Source organism: Euleptes europaea, chromosome 3 (assembly GCF_029931775.1).
Source record: "Euleptes europaea isolate rEulEur1 chromosome 3, rEulEur1.hap1, whole genome shotgun sequence".
NCBI lineage: Eukaryota > Metazoa > Chordata > Lepidosauria > Squamata > Sphaerodactylidae > Euleptes > Euleptes europaea.
The window spans coordinates 101,401,584-101,425,364 of record NC_079314.1 but is presented as its reverse complement, the minus strand read 5'-3'; the positions used below and the strand labels follow the sequence as shown (position 1 = coordinate 101,425,364).

Genomic DNA, 23,781 nt, shown 5'->3' with positions numbered 1-23,781 from the left:
GTCTCCCATCCAAATACTAGCCAGGGTCAGGGCTGAGAGTATGTGACAGGCCCAAGATCACCCAGCAAGCTTCCATGGCACGAGTTGAGATTCGAACCTGGGTTTCCCAGCTCCTAGTCTGACACCTTAACCACTACACAATGCTGTCTCTCATCAGCATCCATAGGCAGGATTAATCTGAAACTATCCACAACAAAAGGACTAGCAGGCACTTCTGACACCTCCGGTACCGGAACTGCATTTAGCTTGGCCTCCAAGTCAGAATGGATGGGAGAGATTCTGTCAGCAAAGAATGTTGCAAAAAAACATCACAGTTGGGGGCCAAATTATTATCATCAGCAGGGTCAGACTTAGGTTTTATCACATCATGAATTACTTTAAACAATTGAGCTGGATGAGATTCTGCTGACACAGCAGTGGCAGGGAAGAAAGTCTTCTTTGCTGCCATCACTGCCTCCTCATAGGCCTGTAAATGGGGCTCTACAACATGCGGTGTCTGATTCATCCCATGTATTCCACCAATGTTGCTCTAGTTGTCTTCCAGTCCATTTCATGTTGCCTAAAGGTAAAGGTAGTCCCCTGTGCAAGCACCGGGTCATTACTGACCCATGGGGTGATGTCCCATCACAACATTTACTAGGCAGACTATGTTTCTGGAGTAGTTTGCCATTGCCTTCCCCAGTTGTCTACACTTTACCCCCAGCAAGCTGGATACTTGTTTTACTGACCTCAGAAGGATGGAAAGCTGAATCAACCATGAGCTGTCTACCTGAAACCAACTTCTGTTGGGATCGAACTCAGGCTGTGAGCAGAGCTTTGACCGCAGTACTGCAGCTCACCATTCTGCACCACGGGGCTCATGTTGACTAGCTTCCTGGTAAACCAAGGAGCTTGTGGGGCCTCACAGAGAATGGGAAAGGACACCAAGGAGCAGCTCCATTTACGGCCCCAGCCAGCCCTTCATTCCATGTAGCTACAAGGGCCTACACGGAGTCACAGGGGAGGCTCTCAAAATCCCCCAGAGCCACCTGAAAACCAACAGGATCCATTAATCTCCGAGGGTGAACCATCCAAATAAGTTCATTGTAGGGAAGAGTCAGCAAGCTCACCCATGCCTTCAGGAGATAGTGATCTGACCACAACAAGGGCTGAAACTCCAACCCCCTATTCAGATCACTGGCAAGGGGCTCAGTGCAGAGATGAAGGTCCAGAGTGACGTCCTTTTTCTTGTGCTGGGCCCATTACAATTTGAAACAGACCCATCGTTGTCATGGTGGCCATGAAGTTCTGAGCTTGACCCGACAAGGCATCCTCAGCATGTGTGTTGAAATCCCCAAGAACAATCACCTTGGGGGGTCCTCAACACCAACACCACCTCTGACAGCACAGCCAGAGACCCTGCTGGTAAACTAGGCGGGCGGTTCACCAGCAGGATTCCTAATCTGTTTGTTGTGCCCAACACAAGGTACATACAATCAAGGCCAGCCTCTGTCTGCAGTGGGTACCTGATGATTTAATACAAGTGACAAACCTTTTTAAAGATGATTTTTTTAAAAAAAATACAGTGCATATCTAGTATTCCACAAGGGTAAAGCGCACCCTTGGGAGTAAGACATGATGGGTACAGAAATGGGTAGAGGAATGCAATGCACCTACAGACTTTTTAAAAATGACCTGGGCCATTCCTCACATTGGTTCAGTATTTTATTTTATCCACTTTCTGAATATTGTCCAGGGGTTATGTCTCCACTGGGGGGGAAAACAAAACTGAGAAGTCACATCATGGTAACTTGACTTAAATGATACTGTTCATACAGCCAATTCAGCTCTGAACTGTGTCACACTAAGATTAAAACTAAAAGAAAGGAAATACATATATTTATTTAGTTATCTATTATGTGTGTGTGTTAAGTGCTGTCAAGTCACTTACGACTTATGGCAACCCTATGAATTAAAGTCCTCCAAAATGTCCAATCTTTGACAGCCTTGCTCAGATCTTGCAAACTGAGGGCTGTGGCTTCCTTTATTGACTCAGTCCATCTCTTGTTTGGTCTTCCTCTTTTCCTGCTGCCCTCAACTTTTCCTAGCATGACTGTCTTTTCCAGAGACTCTTGTTATCTCAAAATACAATAGCCTCAGTTTAGTCATTTTAGCTTCTAGGGTCTTCCAGTCCACTTCATGTTGCCTAAAGGTAAAGGTAGTCCCCTGTGCAAGCACCGGGTCATTACTGACCCATGGGGTGATGTCACATCACGACATTTAATAGGCAGACTATGTTTCCGGAGTAGTTTGCCAATAATTTATCTATTATATTTATATGGATAAACAATACAGAATTAAGAAATTTTAATCTTAATTGACTGGGGAAACAACTTGGCAACACAGTTTTATTGTGGCAAAAAATGTTTCTGTTTCAAAATGCTATAGCACTGAATAGCTTATGCCCCAATAAATCAGCTGGACTTCAAGGTGTCACAAGACTCCTTTCTGTCTGTGCCATAATAGACTAGCCTCCTCCGAGTTGTTCCAGGGTTTCAAAAGCTTGACCATATCTTCCCTTCAGTTGAGCCTGTAAAATAGTAGCAATACTATCCAGCAAACAACAGCACCTCCCAAAAAAGATGGCACTCCGCAAACCATATATAAAATCCCATTCTGTAAAGAAAGTCCAGCTATATATTTGCTTGCCAGTTTCCAAATGCCATCCTGAGATTGCTGGTACAATCTGGATGCAGCAATTCGGGCTGTGCAATTTTAGCTCTTTATTAAATGCTTTGATTTGGTCTTTCCTGGCATTTCCCTAACTCCCCTCTGCTTCAGACTCAATCTGTACACATAACTACTGTAACAGACTGGTTTGCTGTAGAGTGCAACGTCGAAAACCTCAGAAGTATACTGTAGAATTGAAATGGCCCATTAAAAAGAAAGGGCAGTGGTTCCGGTGCATTTCTCCCTCTGCTTCTTGGGCCATTCCTCACATTGGTTCAGTATTTCCTTTTGTTTTATTTTAGCTCAAGCTATCTTCTTAGGTTTAGTTTTTCTACCCAAATTTTGCTCCAAGTTAGAGAGGTTACACAAGGTGCCAGCCTTGAAGTTCTGGCGCCACCTAGAGGGGTTCTTATGAAACTCAGCAAAAAGAAATGGGTGAAAAAGATGCAAGACTGAAATGGAACAGAATTAAGTGCAAGCAAGCAAACCACACAGTGATTTGGGTTCTGCTCCAGGAGAAATGCAAATATATTTACATTAGCCGCAGCCTCAATATCTTTTGGAAGAACCATAAAACTGATTAAATTACCACTCACTTTATTCATAAATCAGAGTCTAACGCAGGGGTATCAAACTCAATTGTTATGAGGGCCAGACATGGCATAAATGTCACTCGGTTGGGCTGGGCCATGCCTTGCCAGCCCAGATTGAGGGCAGGGGTGGCTGCCTCGGCTGGCTCGCATGCCGGATAAGATCTCTCAAGGGGCTGATCCCGCCTGCGGGCCTTATTTTTGACACCCCTGGTCTAATGGTAAAAGTTTCCCTGAACTTTACCACTTCAGGCTTACGGGCTTTTTGTTTCTCATGGGAAAAATGTTCACAGTGTCAGTAATAGCACATATACCTGTAAGCGATATTTGTTGTTGATCTGAGTGAGGACACACATGTTGCCGTTACATCAGGGCCGGATTTAGGTTTGATGAAGCCCTAAGCTGTTGAAGGTAATGGGGCCCTTTATATGTCCAGCTGTCTTTTGTCAACAACAACAACCAGTCCAGAATGTAGGCACCCTATATATAGAAATGAGCAAACCAGTGATATTTTATGGAGCAGGCTAGCAGGCAGGGCCCATTACTTACATCATAGGAGCCTACACAACACAAAACACTGTTGCTGTAGGTAGGTTTTATTTTATTTGTTTTTATCTTATTTTTGGAAATGTACATCATTTTTTTTTCCTTTAACTTTTTTGGGGGGGGCAAGAGAGTGGGGCACTAAGCTATAGCTTGTTTAGCTTATACATAAATCCGGCACTGCGTTACATGCACGACAAGTGTTGTACTTATTCTATCTAGAAAATCTCTTTTTTTTGTGAGAATACACATCAGGTAGGATTAGAACAGAGGTTTTAGAATGTGGGGGGACGAGAAAGGTGAACCAGGCTTCAAAGAGGAAGAAGGCCAACAGGATGGCAGAAAAAGGTACAGGCATGCACAGAGCCCGGACAAGAAATCTGGATAGTTGAAGATTATTCTGCCTACCTCTTAATTTACCAACACAGAGGGCAAGATCCAGACCTGGGGTGAGAGTATGCATGTATCACTCATTTTATTTGCCTTTGCTTGGATGTTGTTAGTCAATTATTGCTCAACTGTATGCTTTTTCTTTTTGGGACCAATGATAAGTAAGGTTGTTTTCTTTTTTCTGAAATTGGTCTCTGTACCAACTCAGTTCAAATGTAACCAATGTACAAAGAAAATGTAGAGAGATGCCTACCTGCGTTTGCACAATTAGTTAAAGTAAGAATTCCAAGGTTTCTTCCCCACATGGTTTTAGTAGAAGGATTATGATCACTTTGGTCTAGATTACCAGTCACCAGACAAATATACCCAACCTGTTGGTGGAAGTTAAAAGGAGTATTATATGTGTTGGGGCTGAGGTGAAATTAGGGTTACCAGCCCAGAACTGCCCACCAGCAGGAGGTTTAGGGAGTGGGGACATCCAAATAGGCATAACTCTAACATCAGTTTGGCTATGAACCTGGAAGTGATGCCACAGGGGCTGCTTAGCTATATTTGTTCCAGGACTGTTATAGCATGTCAATCTGCTTGTGCCTCTGAGAAGGAGGAGGAGGAGGAGGAGGAGGAGGAGAAGGAGAAGGAGAAGGAGAAGGAGAAGGAGAAGGAGAAGGAGAAGAAGGAGGAGGAGGAGGAGTTGGTTCTTATATGACCACTTTCTCTACCACTTAAGGAAGAATCAAACTAGCTTACAATCACCTTCCCTTCCCCACAATAGAAACCCTGTGAGGTAGGTGAGGCTGACAGAGCTCTAAGAGAACCATGACTAGCCCAAGGTCACCCAGCTGGCATCAATGTGTAGGAGTGGGAAACCAACCTGATTCATCAGATTAGCACCCGCCGCTCATGTGGAGGAGTGGGGAATCAAACCCGATTTTCCAGATTAGAGTCCACCACTCCAAACCTCTGCTCTTAACCACTACACCATGCTGGCTCTCGGGAGGGGAGGGACCTCAGCAGGCTGTAATGTAGGGTTGCCAACCTCCAGGTACTAGCTGGAGATCTCCTGCTATTACAACTGATCTCCAGTCAATAGAGGTCAGTTCACCTGGAGAAAATGACCGCTCTGGCAACTGGACTCTATGGCATTGAAGACCCTCCTCTCCCCAAACCCCACCCTCTTCAGGATCCACCCCAACAATCTCCTGCCAGTAACGAAGAGGGACCTGGCAACCCTACTGTAATGCCATAGAGTCCACTTTCCAAAGCAGCCATTTTCTCTGTGGGAACTGAAATCAGTTGTAATAGTGGGAGATATCCAAGTGCCACATGTAGGTTGGCAAACTTATGGCTGGAGGAGCAGGAGTGGGGCATGCACACTCCTGAAGACACAGGGATATAGTAGCTGAGGGAGAGGAGCTCATACTCTAGATGATGCTGGATAACTGGTGTTGGATAATAAAGCTTTTGCTGTACTATGTACTATGATACTAGCAATGGTGGAACAGCCTCTGAGTGGATGTCTCTGTTCAACAGTACTACATTTAAAAATTTGTACTGAAAAGGCCTCACCATAAAAATCTCAAATACTGAGTGATTCAGTTTGGATACTGAGAAACGGGAGCCCAGAGGAAAGAAGCCAACCCAAAATCCAGTATAAAAAAATGACAGAGAGAAAGAGAAAGGCCGCAATTTTCCCATTGTTAAACCAGGCCCTGAGACATCAAAAACAAATCCTAAAAACTAAAGGGAGACAGGTGGCAAAGTGAAGATAACAAATTTCCTCCAGCTGATACTATCTCAACTCTCAAAGAGTATGTTGGAGAAGCCGCTCAAGATTGGTAGACATACTTTCTTTACTGATGAGAACACTGCGCAGGGGCAAAATAGTTACTGAGCATTTTGCTTAGGAATTGAGATTCACAAAGAGACCTTACAGCCCTTACACTGTGCAACCTATATTGTTCAGGTGATTAGTTGAGTACTAAAGGAACTGAGTCTTGAGTCTTTTCTAGTATCAGTGTACACACACACACACCGCTCTAAATCTGAAAGGATCCAGCTATGGACCATTAACAACCCCTTGTTTAACAATTTCCACTACAAAGAATGAAATTCAGGCAACTCACTAGCAGCACATTCTTACCTACATTCTTCTGCCTTGAATCTAGAAGTTGCCTCTTGCCCTGTTTGCTATTCGAATGGAAGACCATAAGAACATAAGAAAGGCCATTCTGGATCAGACCAAGGTCCATCAAGTCCAGCAGTCTGTTCACACAGTGGCCAACCAGGTGCCTCTAGGAAGCCACTAACAAGACGATTGCAGCCACAAACAAGACGACCATCACACAAACCACAACGTTCAGTGTCTTATTACTTCTTTCTCTCCTTTCATGTGGCACAACTCTGTTCTTTGTCAGCCCTTACAGCTCAGAGGAAATGATGAGATAAATGAAAAGGAAAGAGGAGGGTGACAGACTGATTCTGAGCAAACGTAATCTAAATAAAACAGTTCCCTTGGTTAGAGAGGAGGGGAGAAAACGGATACCACTGTGTGCAGAAGGGAGATGAATACCACCATATCTACCATGCCAACAGTGGGTTTGTCTCTAAAATGCTAGAATTCTTGCAGAAGGTATTTGACTTTCAAAACTTTTCTTTACTCGCTGGCAATATGTGGAGAGCATCTAAACTGGAGCAAAACATTCCTTTGCCAAGGCAAGTGGTGAACATAGCCAATCGAAATTCCATTCTGCTCCTCAGAATAAATCCCAAAGAGAAGTTGGAGGCTGGGTTGTACAGATCTCATGTTAGAAACGATGGGGAGGGATGAATACAAACCAGAGACAAGGGAGGAAGGTGGGGCTAGGTAACAGCTGTCTTGTTTGGGAGATGCCAATTTGTAATCTCTAGGCATGTGGGTGCATTTTGTGTGTCCCTGCCAGAGCAATTTGTCAGCAGGGTGAATTTTCTCAACTGTGTGTCAGGTGCAGAGATGCTACGAAAACCTAATTAAGAGCCTTAGGGAATCAGAATTATAAAAGAAATATTCATTCAGCAGGAAGGAGGGGGAGGATCCAGCATTTAATAGCATACTGTATTTCATTACACGTGGATAAGGCCAGAAATGTTCCTTATTAGAAGCATCTGCTTTTATTTAGCCCTTTGCAATCCTGTCCCTAAACAACTGGGGAAGGCCTAATTCAGGGACAACTACATTTGCATAGGACTTGTTTATGCAAACAGAACTGTGCTTCATCTCATGTTTCATTTTGCTTTTTACAGCAGAATGAAAAGGGACAAAGCTGCAGAAGCCCATTTCAAGCCAGGGCAAAGCCATTAAGCATACTCTTCTCACAGAAAGGCCTTTTCTAGTTGCATTAGTGGGAAATGTGCACATCACCTGTAATCTGCTCCCAAGTAGAAATTTGTACTCAGGTCTCCCTGGTGGTCCAACACTCTAACCATGACACCACACTAGCTCTGGATGCCATTTCCCCTGCACTGCGGATGGTTGGTCCAAGAAAACAAGAGAACCCGTGGAGCCAGTCTTGTGCTTCCACCCGCTATAAAGTTATGGTTGCCAGGTGCCCGCTGGTGGCAGGCAAACCCCCGGTAAAGTGCCCCTCCGCCCGCTGACCAGCTGAGGGTCAGCGAGCCATCGTGCACCAGCGGGAACCTCCCCTCACCCTCCCCAGGGCAAGCGGGTCGTTCGCTGCATTCACGCACGCCAGGGGGAACCCTCCCCTTGCCCTCCCCGGGGTGAGTGGGACGCCGGTTTGCAGCCACGTGCGCCAGTGGGAACCCCCCCTCGCCCTCCCCGGGGCGAGCGGGACGCCCACTGCAACCGTGCGCAGCAGGCGGAACTTCCAGTTTCCCGGGGATAGGGTTGCCAACCTCCAGGTACCAGCTGGAGATCTCCTGCTATTACAACTGACCTCCAGCCCACAGTTTTGAAGTTTTAATTGGGATTTTACTGTTTTTAATTAAGAATTTATGGTTAATTTTATTATTGATTGTTATTGATGTATTTAAATGTTGTTACCCACTCTGAGCCTGGCCTTGGCCGGGGAGGGAGGGCTACAAATGTAATGCCTGTAATCATTATTATTATTTGAATGTATGCTTTTATGTTCAGTCTGCATATTTGCACTTATAGAAATGCTAAGCCCAGAATATAAGGGCTGGTTTAGAACACTATGTATTCATATGCACATACATGGAGGCTTTGGGAAGGTGGCACCCGGGAGCCATGGGCCAGTAAATCAGACTGTCTGTGCTTGGTACAGCCTTCCACTAACACACAGCTCAAAGTTACCTTCTGCTTAAGGAATGTGTTTTGTACTTCCAAGCTCACAAGACCTAGCATCTGCTTAGAGACAGCTTCGACCAATCTCTATACACTATTATACAATGAAAGTAAAGTAAGCACCCAATGTGTAGTTAGTCCACGTAATTGGAACATCCCTAACCAGAAGTTATAATTGGGGTGGCAATCCTTTGTTTAGGGTGGGCGAGCTGTCCTGCGCCTTAGGGCAGCCCTCACCCGGTATGTATTATTAAGCTTAATTAACAAACTGCCTTGAAATATCAGCCTCTTCCTGTGTTATGGCCATTGGGACTTAATACTATAACGCAGGCTCTTCACAAATCACAATAAATAAATACATACATAAATAAAGGTGTGCTGTACTTTTCCTCAGTGCTGGATGTAAGCTACCCACGCTGCTCTTAGTGTGAAGGCTGGAACTTGCCAGAACTTGGACCTGGAAACCTACCATCCGTAAAGTGAGAGCCAACTCCCTGGAGTTCCCTGACCGATTCTCCCAGTGTGACTTCTGACCTTAAAATGCAGCTGTATGGGATTCCAGCATTTCCCCATATTTTTAATCCTCTGATATATTTTTATATGGAAGTGGCTAACAAATCACTGAAATAAAAGAATGCAAATAGTGAGTTACAAAACAAGGGACGGATGTGCCTGAGGTTCGTTCATGTTAAGCCAGAGAGCTGCTTAAGATTGCTGGAATTGGCAATGTCTAGTGTGCAAAGGGATGAGAAGAAGACCCTGCAGGGGCAGGCAAGTGGGCAGCTAGACAGGATAGTAAGGTTAGGGATCTTTTCATCCTTTTATGTGCCACCTCTTTTCGGTCCTCAGACCTGATACTCTTAGGGCAATTTCCTCCTTGGAAACACTTCTCTCTCTGCGCTCAGCTAGTTAGGTAGCTATAGGCCAGTGATGGCGAACCTTTTAGAGACCGAGTGCCCAAACTGCAACCCAAAACCCACTTATTTATCGCCGAGTGCCAATGCGGCAATTTAACCTGAATACTGAGGTTTTAGTTTAGAACAGGGGTGGGGAACCTTTTTTCTGCCAAGGGCCATTTGCATATTTATAACATCGTTCAGGGGCCATACCGGGCGTAGATCTCCTGGTGTGTGTGTGTGGGGGGAAGCTAGGGTTGCCAGGTCCTCTTCACCACTGGCGGGAGGTTTTGGGGGTGAAGCTTGAGGAGGGCGGGGTTTGGGGAGGAAGACTGCACAGCCATAGAGCCCAATGGCCAAAGTGGCCATTTTCTCCAGGGGAACTGATCTCTATTGGCTGGAGATCAGTTGTAATAGCAGGAGATCTCCAGCCACCACCTGGAGGTTGGCAACCTTAGGGGAGGCTATGCAGAGAAGGCTTGGAGGGTGCCTCTGCTCCCCCAGGTCTTCCCCCTCCTCCCAGGTGGGAGGGCAGCCAGCGGTGGGCCCAGGCAACCAAGGTGCCAGGGGGGTGCCAGCTTGCAGCCTGCGGTCGATCTGCAGGGAAGGAAAGAAGGAAGGAAGGAAAGAAAGAAGTTAAGAAGGAAGTAAGGACAGAAAGAAGGAAGGAAGGAAGGACAGAAAGAAGGAAAGGAGGAAGGAAGGGAAGAAAGAAGGACAGAAAGAAGGAAGGAAGGAAGGACAGAAAGAAGTAAGGAAAGAAGGAAGGAAGGAAAGAATGAAGGACAGAAAGAAGGAAGAAAGGAAGCATGGAAAGAAGGAAAGAAGGAGAGAGAGAGAGAGAGAGAGAGAGAGAGAGAGAGAGAGAGAGAGAGAGAGAGAGAGAGAGAGAGAGAAAGAAAGAAAGAAAGAAAGAAAGAAAGAAAGAAAGAAAGAAAGAAAGAAAGAAAGAAAGAAAGAAAGAAAGAAAGAAAGAAAGAAAGAAAGAAAAGGAGAGAGAAAAAGAGGGGGGAAAGAGACAGAAAAAGAGGAGAGAAAGAATAGGAGAGTGACAGAAAAAGGAAGAAAAGAGAGAAAAGCCTTCACACACACACACACAGCCGGCTCCCTGCAACCGGGCTTCAGCCTTCCCACCTCTCCCCGCCCCCCAAGTCCACAAAAGTCCTCCACCTGATCGGCTCCCACGCTGCACGTTCCTGCATGCTGCGGCTTCAGAGAGGGCCGTGCTGCGCTGCGTTTCTCTGGCAGCTGTAGCTGAGCCCAGGCTGGGCCAGGAGCCTTCTTACTCCTCCTCCCAGAGGCTCCGGGGGCTGCTTGGGCGCAAGTCCCGCCGGCCGCCACCGCAGCACGCCCCCCCCCACTGCACGGACCGCTCCCGCTCCCCGGCGCCGCTTCGCAGGCCGCTTGGCTGGGCTGCGTGCTGGGCAGAACAGGGGCGGCGGCGGCAGCTCCTCTTGGCCGAGCGGGGGAGGCGCCGCAGGTGGCGGCCCGGCCTTCGGGGGCCTTTTTCAGCGGGCGGGCTGGCAGGCGGGCCCTGAGGGCGACCGCTCCCGGCTCGCCCGCTGTCCCCGCCCCCGTTCTGAAGCGCCTCCCAGTCTGACCTCGGGCGTGAGGAGCCAATCCAGAGTAGCTACGGACCGCCCGTGGCGCGGGGCCAGGCAAAGCTGTGCCTCGACCCCTCGCCTCCAGCCGGGGAAGGGAAGGGAAAGGAAGGCTGCTTCCCCGGGGGCTGAGTGGAGGTGGCCGGGCGCGTGCCGGCCGAGAGGGCTACGCGTGCCAGAGGCTGTCTCGGTCTCTATGCTTTACTATTTATTATGTAGTTCCTTTAATAAACATAATCAGAAAATTGAACTCTGCTGCATGACTCCCAGTCTGCCAACATTTGGTTATGGGCCCAGACCCCCATACACACACTCAGCCAAAGGGATCTGTGAATAAAGTCCACCATAAACACGACATGTCAGTTGCCAAATGCATTTCAAACCATTCTGTAAACCCCTTTTCTTCGGAGACAGAGCCACATATGGCCTCTGGCTAGAATTTTAGATTTGTCACTCTGACATGCCGGATGGCCCCCAGCTAGATGATTCAGCTCCAATGATGAGCTCAGCTCACATGATCTAAGAAAGGTCAAGGCAGCCCAGTGAGCACGTCAAAGACAAGTTCCCGAAGACCACCAAGAGTTCTGTGAGAAATGGCGCTATCAACTCAGCTGCGGTAATGTGCCCTTTGAGCTCTATAGCTAGGATTGCCAACCTCCAGGTACTAGCTGGAGATCTCCTGCTATTACAACTGCTCTCCAGCCGAAAGAAATCTGTTCCCCTGGAGAAAATGGCCGCTTTGGCAATTGGACTCTATGGCATTGAAGTCCCTCCCCTCCCTAAACCCCATCCACTTCAAGATCAGCCTCAAAAACCTCCCGCCGGTTGCAAAGAGGGACCTGGCAACCCTAATGCATTTTACCAGGGCCTCGAGCTCAAAGGGGGCCTCCAATTTGTTAACTGTTTTGGCATTTGATACGCTTTGCAATTTCTCACTCTTTTTGCATGCTGTATTTAGCTTTCATGTGTCATCATTTTTTATTTTGTTATGGCTGTGGTAACACCCACAGTGGTAAATATATATATATTTTTATTCTGCCCTTCCAAGGAATTCAGGGTAGCACCCATGGTTACCTCATCCCTCATTTTATCCTTGCAACCTCCCTGTCAGGTAGGGTGGGCTGAGAGAGTGATTCACCCAGGGTTATCCAGTGAGGTTCATAGCTGAGTGGGGATTTGAGCTTGGGTGTCCTTGGTCCTAGTGTGACATACTAACCACTATATCACACAGGCTCATGATATTAAAATATGACAATAAACTTAATAAATGGCATGTATGAATCACAATAATAGCAAAAAAGATCATAATAAGCTAAGTGCTTGACAATTTACCATCCTTTAATGGTACCCAAAATCTGCCTCCCAACAAGAGTTGCTTCACACTGCCTAATATTAGGGTCATCCTGGATGTTACAATGCTTTTGTTCTTTCCTAAAGGACAGAACCAAGAGCTGAACCAAGATGAAGTTGAAAACGAGATAACTGAAAGATCATCAAAATGGAGTTGTGAAATTATGGAGAAACCCTACAGATTGCACTAAAGCAGAAAGACCAATTTATACAAATACAAAACTTCAACTTTCATAGATTCTCTCTCTCTATTTTTAATTTATATTTTCCTATTTGCTGGGGGGTGGGGGGAATCCTTCTTAAAGTATCTCAGAGCAATACAGCAGAAAACCAAGTCATGCACCCACCTAGAACCACCTAAAGTTACAACAGGGAAGCATCAGTGCTCAGTGGATCCCATCATACTAGTAACATAACACATTATTTGAACGCATTCTAAGACAATTCATATGATCTCTCTGCCCCACATTTTCTGATGGGGAAGGATCATACAAACATTTCATATCGGAAGCTACATCACAGGCTATATCTTGGAGGCATGGTGGAAATGCACTTTCCTCTTCACCACACACACACACACACACAAAACAGCCCCTTGGGATGCAAGCATGAATTGGGCCAGTGATTTACTAGCTTTACTCGTGTTTCATGTAACTTTATCACTGTGAATTAAATATTGCATTCATTTGGGGAACTGTTTCCACTGCAACATTTACATTAATACAATACATTACATGTATCTTCTCCCATGTGTTCCTGCCCGGAAATTCAGATCACAGGAAGAGGCCCTCTTGATTGTCCCACCAGTCAAAGAAGCTCATCTGCTGGGCACATGAGAGAGGGCCTTTTCGGTGGCAGCCCCACAATTATGGAACAACCTGCCCAGGGAGGTGTGCCTAGTCACCTCACTTTTGATCTTTAGGAGGCAGCTGAAGACTGTTTTATTTAAGACTGCATGTGATTGAAAGCAGTCCTAAACTGTGATTTTAAATTTTGGTTTTATGTACTTTTATGCATATTTTTATTTATACCGTAAGCTGCTTTCAGCTCTGTAAGGAAAAAAAGAGGCAGCGAACAAATGTTTTAAATAAAAATAAATAAATAAATAAATAAATAAATGTTGTTTTTAAAAGGTTTGGCAGACCCAATGGTGTCATGAAGGGCATTCAAAGAAGAGAGCTACACCCTATAAAAAAGTATGAGATGCTGCAATGAAAAGAGCCAAGAGTGCAGGTCAACAGGTAAAAGGTAAAGGTCCCCTGTGCAAGCACCAGGTCATTCCTTACCCATGGGGTGACGTCACATCCTGATGTTTCCTAGGCAGATTTTGTTTACGGGGTGGTTTGCCATTGCCTTCCCCAGTCATCTTCCCTTTACCCCCAGCAAGCTGGGTACTCATTTTACCAACCTCGTAAGGATGGAAGGCTGAGTCAACCTTGAGCCAGCTAACTGAAACCAACTTCCATCAGGATCGAACTCAGGTCATGAGCAGAGCTTTTGACTGCAGTACTGCAGCTTACCACTCTGTACCACAGGGCTCCTAGGTCAACAGGAGATTGTATCAAAATGCATTGTAAAAAAAGCAGGTAAAAATTGCCTTTGGTGATGGTAGCAACGCAGCACCAAGCAGATAAATGCAGAGTGCTCTTACTGCAGCATGTGCGTCTGGCTGGCCTCCTTTTGTTTTTCAGGTACCTCGTAGTGTGGGGACATCTTCCCTAGACCGCTGTCACTCAGCATGCGCTTTCGGACGGCAGGGTTCCACCGATCTGATATTCTGTGGGGGGAATCCAGAAGAAAAATACTGTTATGCCCATATCAGCATCTTTTGAACTTTTATGTTCTGTGTATTATTCACAGCTCTTCTTTTCGATTTTATCTACCAAATTCATATCCCGCCTTTCTGCCCTTACAAAGGCCACCAAGGTGGCTAACAAATTAAAATGTAAATAAAAAATCACATTTTAAAACCAACCCCCTCCTCATGCACAAAAACCCACATATCATTAAAGCAAGTAAAATCAGAGGTAACATTCAATAAATGACATAAAAGAGCAATTAAAACATTGGTCAGAAAGGAGGGATCACTGAGGAAATGCAAAATGAAACAAAAAAAAGTCTTCACATTCTGGCGGAAGACAGCAACAGAAAGGGGCAGAAGAATCTCTCTGGGGAGAGTTCCAGAGTTTTGGTGTCATGACCAAGAAAGCCCTCTCCTGGGCTGACACCCACCTAATCTCAGAAGGTGGGGCACCCGAAGCAAGGCCTCCAAAGATGACCATAATGCTCAGGTGGGTTCATAAAGTAGGCAGTCCTTCAGGCTTTGAAGGTCTTGTACTCTCACATGCACCTTGATCATTATTTTCCTACACTGATCTTACAAACTTGTATGCCAAGCGCTCAGTGGGGGCAAGGGATTCCCTACCCACAGGTCCTACCATTGCATGGAACAGCAGTGGGAGAATTTTTTTAAAAATGCAGCCTCATGGTACTTATCTGAAGTTCTTCCCGAAAGTGACAAACACTAGCTCTAGGAGCCACTGGAAACTTGTGACATGTCACAAGTTATGAAAGAAAAAGAAAAGTATTTCTATTTCTGAAATAATATAAATATAATGGCCTTATAGCACCCTTGATCCCTGAGCTTCATAAAGTACACCCATTCTTAAGCGCTTAAGCCATGCACACAACTATAATTCATAGATTCATAGAGTTGGAAGGGACCACCAGGGTTGTCAAGTCCAACCCCCTGCACAATACAGGAAATTCACAACTACCTCCCCACAACAACCCCAGTGACCCCTACTCCATGACCCCTACTCCATGCCCTCTCATCATCTGCTTAAAATCATAGAATCAGCATTGCTGTCAGATGGCCATCTAACCTCTTCTTAAAAACCTCCAGGGAAGGAGAGCTTACCAGCTCCCAAGGAAGCCTGTTCCACTGAGGAGCCGCTCTGTTAGGAAATTCTTCCTAATGTCTAGACGGAAACTCTTTTGATTTAATTTCAACCCGTTGGTTCTGGTATGACCTTCTGGGGCAACAGAAAACAACTCGGCACCCTCCTGTATAAGACAGCCCCTCAAGTACTTGAATTGTCTGAGTGCTTTGGAAAAAAATATGCCTATCAGAATAATTCCACACTACTTTAACCTTGCAGTGTAGGAGCACCCTTGCTTAGTTTGAATCCAAAGATGGAAAAAATCCACGTACTCAGTAGCCAAAGTGAGGCTCGTGACTTGTATTTGGGTTGCTGTGAAAAGCAGGGAGCCATTTCTCCAAGCAGGACATGCTCACCTGTCCAATCCTCCCCCCAATTTGGTACCTAAATTTTGCAAACAAACAAAAAAGTAATGTTCGTCTGGTCTAAATATATGACTAACTAAAAACCCTGTAAGACTTGGAAGCAGCATACCTGAAGGACCACCTGCTTCCACATGAGCTTATCCAACCACTCTGGTATGTTCAGAGGCCCTACTTTGGATGTCCCAGGCATCTGAAGCTAGACAGGGTAGGGTTGCCAACTTTGTCATGCTTCATATAAGAACCATGTCCCTTTAAGAACTTGCTGTCTCTTTAAGAACTTGCTGTTGTGTCACACTGGCTGAGACTTAAGCTGCCTTGCTGTGGAGTTTATTCATTACACCTTGTATCCTGTGAGGGAACGTCATATTGTAAACTTGTCTGAGCAACTATATGAATTGGATATCCTATTATTGGCATCATTAATGTGAAAAGACATAGGTGGTTGCTATTTGTATCCTGCAAAAGGATTAAGAATTGTATGAAGAAAGATTGAAGCTATATCAGCTTATATTGAAAAATAACCAACATAGATTATTGTAAGTAAAAAACCATTTTATTTATTTGTTAACATTGATAAGAATTGTAGATTATTGATGTTATGATGTATCACTTTTCACATATTGTTCAGAAACGGGACTGAGGAAGAATTCAAAGAATTGAAACGATCGTATCCCAGTTTACTTTTCTGCTCATTGAAGACTTCAACCTCGGAGTGAATTGTAACTGTACTTGTATATTGCCATTATTTGGCATTTCAATTGGCTGAATGCAACTTGTTATTGTGAATACAGATTTGTTATAATGTGCTATCAGTAGCATTTTTCAGCTATTATCTGTACTTTCTTTCTAACCTCGGGTATAGGTACAGAGGTGTTTATTTGGATTGCTTAACTTCCAGGTACTAGCTGGAAATCTCCTGCTATTACAACTGATCTCCAGCCGATAGAGATCAGCTCACCTGGAGAAAATGGTCGCTTTGGCAATTGGACTCTATGGCATTGAAGTCCCTCCCCTCCCCAAACCCCGCCCTCCTCAGGCTCCACCCCAAAAACCTCCCACCGGTGGTGAATAGGGACCTGGCAACTCTAAGACAGGGGCAACCCAAGAAAGGGTCTTCTCAATCGTGGCACAAAAACTTTGGTACTCCCTCTCCAGGGAAACGGGTTCATCTCCCTCTGTTGTGGTCTTCCACCAGCAAGTGAAGACTTTTTTGTTTTGTTTGGCATTCCTTCACTTAGTAGCCTACCCCCCTATTTATGCATTTTATGAGTTTATATTTTATCTAACAATTTTAAATAATTTAAATGCTTTGTAATGTTCAAAATGTTTTAATGTTTGCTACGTTGGGGACCCTGAGTTGAGTGGAACAGCAGCATATAAATGTTTAAAATAAATAAATAATAAACCAACTAGCAATACGATACAAGCGACCACTATCTGAGTAGCTCAGCAATATCATTAAAATGGCAGGTATCCCAATCTGAGGCAAGAAGGGCAGCTGTATATCATGGAGTGATCAAGAGCAGGATTTTAAACCAGAGTAATCACTTTTTCATGCCCTCTCCACAACTGGAAATACAGGAAGCTGCCATCTTGTGACGCTCCCAGTGCATGCCGGGTGGGGGGGGGGATTGAGAGATTTAAAATCCCAGATGTTATCAAAGGTTAAAGGATACTTACCCAGAGGCCTGCTCTACTACCAGATCAGGCATTCCTGGAGGTGTCCCGGCAGACTGCGTTGCTACCAGCTCTGGGTCCAGGATAAAAATCTCGTCCTGCGAAATTTCTGTCACGAAATGTAAATGTTCCTACAAGCAATAGCAGTAAAGTGAACAATCATTCAATCGTTTTTTTTCCATAATGCAACTGAATTCAAATTCAAAATGTGAAGGCAGCGTGAGCCACTTCCGGGCTCCATGTGTGACTTGGAGGTGGCCCGGCCAAGGCCAGAATGCCACCCTGCACCAGACACCGCCTCCAGGCTCCATGTAGGACTCAGAAGTGGCCACCACTGTCCTGGACTCGAAGTAAGCAAGGGAAGGGAGAGGGGGATATGGGCGAGGGGTAAAATTCAGATTCAGGTCTAATGTGCCCACATTTTTTCAGAAATCCTGGATATTCCCAATATGGGGGTTCAGGAATACCTGTGATCACTGAAAAATTTCAGGTCCATTAGATCTAAATCTGAATTTCACTTTCTTCTTTTTTCCTTCAAACTAAAGTCAATGCATTTACCTGGGCTGAATATAGACCTTGCATTCATGGCCCATTACCAATGCTGATTTCTCCACACCCATCTCTCCCCTGGACATCACAGACTTTTCTGCATATCACACCTAATCCCATCAAGCCTGCTATTCACATTTACATACTGTTCCTCTACTTAAAGACCGATGGATTCACATTCTAGCTGTATCAGAAGAAGTGAGCTGTGGCTCACGAAAGCTCATACCCTACCAGAAAATATTTTTGTTAGTCTTTAAGGTGCTACTGGACTCTTGCCCTTTTTGACTTCTTTTTTCCTTGTTTTTGTGCACCCTACTGCGAATCTATCACTATGACTTTGGAAGGAAGTTCTTCTGAATTCAGTGGAACTAGCTTCCAAGGAAATAAGCAGAGGGTTGAACTAAGTTCTGTAAAACAGAATCAGACAAATTAGACAAAGCTGTGGGCTGCTATTATATTTCAAAGCACCTCCCACTGCCCGCAAGGCCCCACGCTGCTGCTATATGGCAACTCACCTTGAGTCAGCCATTTTGCAGAATGGGTCAAGGGATGCTTTTTTGTGGAAACCAAGAGTCATATATGGCCATACAAAGTTTTTTTAATGCCCCCAAAGGTGATAAACATACATTTAGTTAGTGACTTGTGGCTTCAATGACATAGAATGTCATTCAATATACTAGCCCTAAGAGAATTGCTTGCATTTTTACAAAATTATCAGTGAACATCCACTCAACATGGCTGAAGTCCTACATTTCTCACAAACACTGCCAGCATGATGTGCTTTGTGAATATTTTGTGCAGGTCTAGAACATTATCATAATTTCCCAGAGTTATATTATCTCACATACAGAGGATTAGGATTTTAAAAGGGTTATAAACAGGAAGAGGAGATAAACTCTATGATTTTTTTTAAATGCAGCTGTTCCTAGTGCTGAAAGATAAGTAATAAGGGAAAAGGAAGTTGAACTATTAGACAACATACTGGTCTTAGCCTGAAGGGCACACCAGATCCTCCTTGCTATAAATGTTCTTTGACTTTGGTTGGTTGCCCTGTGGCAATGTAAAGAAGAACTTTTAAAATTTAAATCATTCTCTTCTATAAGTAAAAATAAATAAAAATCAAACTTATGATGGGGATAGTACTTGGGAGCAGTATGGTTTTTGTATTTGAAGATCCATTATTTAACCAATGGCTGCCAAGCCTCCTCAAAGTTCCTATGAAGACAGGACAGTTTATTGGTTCTTGTAGGTTATCCGGGTTGTGTAACCGTGGTCTTGGAATTGGAAGGAAAGAAAATTCCAAGACCACGGTTACACAACCCGGATAACCTACAAGAACCAATGAACTCTGACCGTGAAAGCCTTCGACAATATACAGGACAGTTTATCCCATTGGTCCCATCTTGTCCAATGCTGTCTACCATGACTGTAAGTAACTTTTCAGACCTCAAGCAAGGAAAGGTATTTCCCACTACCTGCTTTTTTTAACTGGAGGAGCACATGATGGAACCTGGGACTTTCTGCATGCAATTCATATTCCCTGTGTGTGTGTGTGTGTGTGTGTGTGTGTGTGTGTGTGTGTGTGTGTGTGTTAAGTGGCGTCAAGTCGCTTCCGACTCATGGCAACCCTATGAATCAATGTCCTCCAAAATGTCCTATCTTTGACAGCCTTGCTCAGATCTTGCAAACTGAAGGCTGTGGCTTCCTTTATTGAGTCAATCCATCTCTTGTTGGGTCTTCCTCTTTTCCTGCTGCCCTCAACTTTTCCTAGCATGACTGTCTTTTCCAGTGACTCTTGTCGTCTCATGACGTGACCAAATTACGATAGCCTCAGTTTTGTCATTTTAGCTTCTAGGGTCAGTTCAGGCTCGATTCGATCTATAACCCACTGATTTGTTTTTTTGGCAGTCCACGGAATCCATAACACTCTCATATTCCCTACCACTGAGCTATTGGCCCTACATTTGCCTTGAGGACCCCAATTGGGCAGATAAAATGTTTTAAATCAATAAATAAATTCTAACTCTTTACACATGTATAGATGGTGAATTGAGTCATATATACCACATCCTACAATTTCAATGCAGCCTTTCATGAGACATCTGCAGAAAATCTGAATGATATAGGGGGCAGCAGGATCCACAAAGGGTAGCCTGAAGGTAATCAGATAGCAGGAAGCGCCAATTTGGCAGATGCCTGAGCATCTTCAGCATAATGGTTAATCCAACCTTGCACAACTAACATAATCTTTTTAAAGGACTGCAACACACACAAGAAATTGAGATGTACCTGAGATCTGTCGATGCGGTAAAAGCGATCAGCAGAAGTTGCTAAAAGTATAGACAATGGAAATATATTAAGGTTCGACTAAAAAAAAGTTGCAAATGCCTCTATATTTTTCACTTATTAATTTAGCAGCAGACCTAGAAGTAAAATTATTTTTAAGCATATTTTTTTTCCTTTCTCTCTCCCTAGAGCTGGTAAAAGATACAGACAGATAAAGCCTATTGAGAACCTGAGGCAGTTGCTATTTCTGGGAAGTCGTAGCCCAATTTTGTCTATTATGTAAATATGAAAAGGAGTTTGCTGAATATTGGCACCATGTTGTATAAAATTTCATTAAGACTTGGAATGTAATCATCAGCTCGTTTACTAGCAATCAAGTATGGAATGTTCCTGTCTCACATTAACAGCTTTTGAAGATGCAAGATGCGCCCCCCCTTGCCCCTTGCCTTTTCTTAAAACACTATTAAGGGTCATCTCATAAGGCAGGCCCTGCATGCAGCCAGCCTAGAAACAATGCAAATGCATTTACTGTACACATCACCAACAATTTATTGTCCTGACAAGAGCTCATAAAGGAAGAAACATTTGTGTGTGGGTGTATGTTTCTTCCTTTATGAATATCCATCTCAGTTATGCTTAAAACACTTCTCTAGATGCATAGTTCAGTCTTTCTCCTGCAAAGACAATGGAAGCCTCCTTTTAAAAAGAGGGATCGTTTCGGATTTCTCAGCCTTGTGATTTTGATTTTGCTTCTTTCTTGCACAGATCAGACCCACAATACTTTTTAAAAGAACCATATTCTGTTCTGTTGCACAGAATTCTCCCCATTAAATGTATACATTTTTCAACTTTATTTGGACATTAATAAACTGGCATTTTGCATATAACTGACATTCCTTATACATATAAATATTTCCAAATTATGAATGTAGTCCTTGTACGTATATACAGTACAAAGAGATCTATAGTATCACCAGTGCAAAGAGGCAAATCAAAACCGCTGGCAAAATATAAGTGAAACAAAATAGGGAATATTCACACTTACCATCTAGGAAGCACCATCTAGGGGAAAGTCTTTGTACAGATAGGACTCGTGGGAAAGACGTTTCCTGATCCTGGATAGGATAGAACAATGGTACTCACTCTGAGGATCATGGAGTGACACATTCACAATTCCCATCTACCAAAAAAAGCCACATGACTATTGTGTGCCCTGCAAACACTCCAACCACACCCAAATGATAATGTGTTACGCTTTCAATTACCAGAATACCTCTGAGCTTCTAGAGTTATCTTTCCCTAATACTGGGAGGTTTTTGTTTTACAAAAAACAAGCTAGTGTTCAACAGTGGCGTGTTCCATTCCACCAGCGTATTCAGCTGCATATGATGACCCAGCCTCAAACATAAAACCCTTACATCTGGACAACCGTGACATAATCATCATGGGCAAGTTGTGTTGTGTTAAAAACAGTTTTATCTTGGGCCCATAGTAATGATGAAATTATTCCAGTTTCTAAAGAAATTGTCCACTTTTCTGGAACCTGGGGCAGGAGCCATGGGGGAAAGTACTCCGAAGACAGAAACCTAAGATACTCTTGAAAATAATCTGCAAGATTTTGTTGGCGCTGTTCTATTCTGCAAAGCCTAAATCGCTTTCAGACATAATGCATTCAGGGCCACAATGTTAGGTTTCTAAAGCATACTGAAGTCAACGAAAGTCTGTGAACTGGACTCTTATGTTAGATCCTTGGCAAGAGTTTTTGTCTTTTTTTCCCTCCAGGTTTCAGATGCAGACAAGTGATTGTGCTTATCTTTAGTGTCTGTTGATTTTCTTTTGCTCTGGCAATTTGCATTCCTCATAAAAAGTATACAGAAAAGATATCTCTTAATTATCATTTCTATTTTGCCACCACAGATGGACTTAGGCTCCAACCTCACATTATTTGAGATCTCCTGTTGAATGTTAACAACCAACCACAGAGGGGGTTGATTTGATTTAGGCCCATAGCACCTGGACAAGGGAATTCACCATTTCCCACATGCCATTGCCCCAATAGGAATTATCACACCCCAAAACTACTACTCACCCCAGTACCTACTATGTCCCTGGTTTTTCCATCTCAGCTAACAGCAACTCAGATGGACACTGCCATCACAGGAAATATCACAGGAGAAAAGGTAGAAAACCCGATTCTTCAGCACCATGATCCCACCTCAAATTGCCTACAGAATCATAGAATCATACAGTTGGAAGGAACCACCAGGGTCATCTAGTCCAACCCCCTGCACAATGCAGGAAATTCACAACTACCCCCCACACACAACCCAGTGACCCCTACTCCATGCCAGGAAGATGGCCAAGATGCTCTCCCACTCATCAGCTGCTTAAGGTCATAGAATCAGCATGGCTGACAGATGGTCATCTAACCTCTTCTTAAAAACCTTCAGGGAAGGAGAGCTTACCACCTCCTGAGGAAGCCTGTTCCACTGAGGAACCACTCTAATGGTTAGAAAATTCTTCCTAATGTCTAGACGGAAACTCTTTTGATTTAATTTCAACCCGTTGGTTCTGGTCCAACATTCTGGGGCAACAGAAAACAACTCGGCACCATCCTCTATATGACAGCACTTCAAGTACTTAAAGATGGTTATCATATCTCCTCTCAGTCCTCTCCTCTTCAAGCTAAACATCCCCAGCTCCTAACCTTTCCTCATATGACTTGGTCTCCAGACCCCACACCATCTTTGTTGCCCTCCAATGGACACGTTCCAGCTTGTCTACATCCTTCTTAAATTACGGTGCCCAAAACTGAACACAGTACTTTAGGTGAGGTCTAACCAGAGCAGAGTAAAGCAATACCATAACTTCATATGATCTGGACACTATGCTTCTGCTCGACTCTCCACAGATGCTTTTGAACGTTAAGTCAGGACAGATCTCTCATAGAATGTTTAGCTGCAGCTTTGTTTCCTGTTTGAGTTTTAATGTACTTTATGTACCTTTCCATCTCTTCCAGCAACTAGGACAATATCTAGCTTTTTGTTAACATTGCCTCGTTACAAACCTAAATCCTTAATCGCTATCAGGAACGAGCTTTGGTCCCGACAGGGCAAGCAAGTTCACATCTCCATCACTCCACGGCTGCAACACCCATGGTGATGATGGCTTGCATGTGTGAATCAGCCACTGGAGGTCAGATACCAGAGAAGGAGCTTTCATATAACATTTTTTTAAAAGGTAAAGGTAGTCCCCTGTGCAAACACTGGGTCATTCCTGACCCATGGGGTGACGTCACATCCTGACATTTCCTAGGCAGACTTTGTTCACGGGGTGGTTTGCCAGTGCCTTCTCCAGTCGTCTTCCCTTTACCCCCAGCAAGCTGGGTACTCATTTTACCAACCTTAGAAGGATGGAAGGCTGAGTCAACCTTGAGCCGGCTACCTGAAATTGACTCCCATCGGGATCGAACTCAGGTCGCAAGCAGAGTTTTTGACTGCAGTACTGCAGCTTACCACTCTGTGGCACAGGGCTTGTATAACATACATCAACTCAAAAACAATATTTTTTTAGTGCTGGC

General features: G+C 44.3%; 1 protein-coding gene across 1 annotated transcript in view; it reads right to left on the bottom strand.

Annotated features, from left to right (window-relative positions):
- Positions 1-23,781, bottom strand: part of DGKI (diacylglycerol kinase iota) — a 292,329-nt gene that overhangs the window by 43,491 nt on the left and 225,057 nt on the right. The window contains exons 25-28 of the mRNA XM_056846063.1: positions 21,247-21,316; positions 20,205-20,245; positions 17,370-17,497; positions 14,034-14,159 (exon numbers count right to left, since the gene is read on the bottom strand). Of these exons, the coding sequence (XP_056702041.1) occupies positions 14,034-14,159; positions 17,370-17,497; positions 20,205-20,245; positions 21,247-21,316 (365 nt within the window). The remainder of the gene's footprint in view (positions 1-14,033; positions 14,160-17,369; positions 17,498-20,204; positions 20,246-21,246; positions 21,317-23,781) is intronic.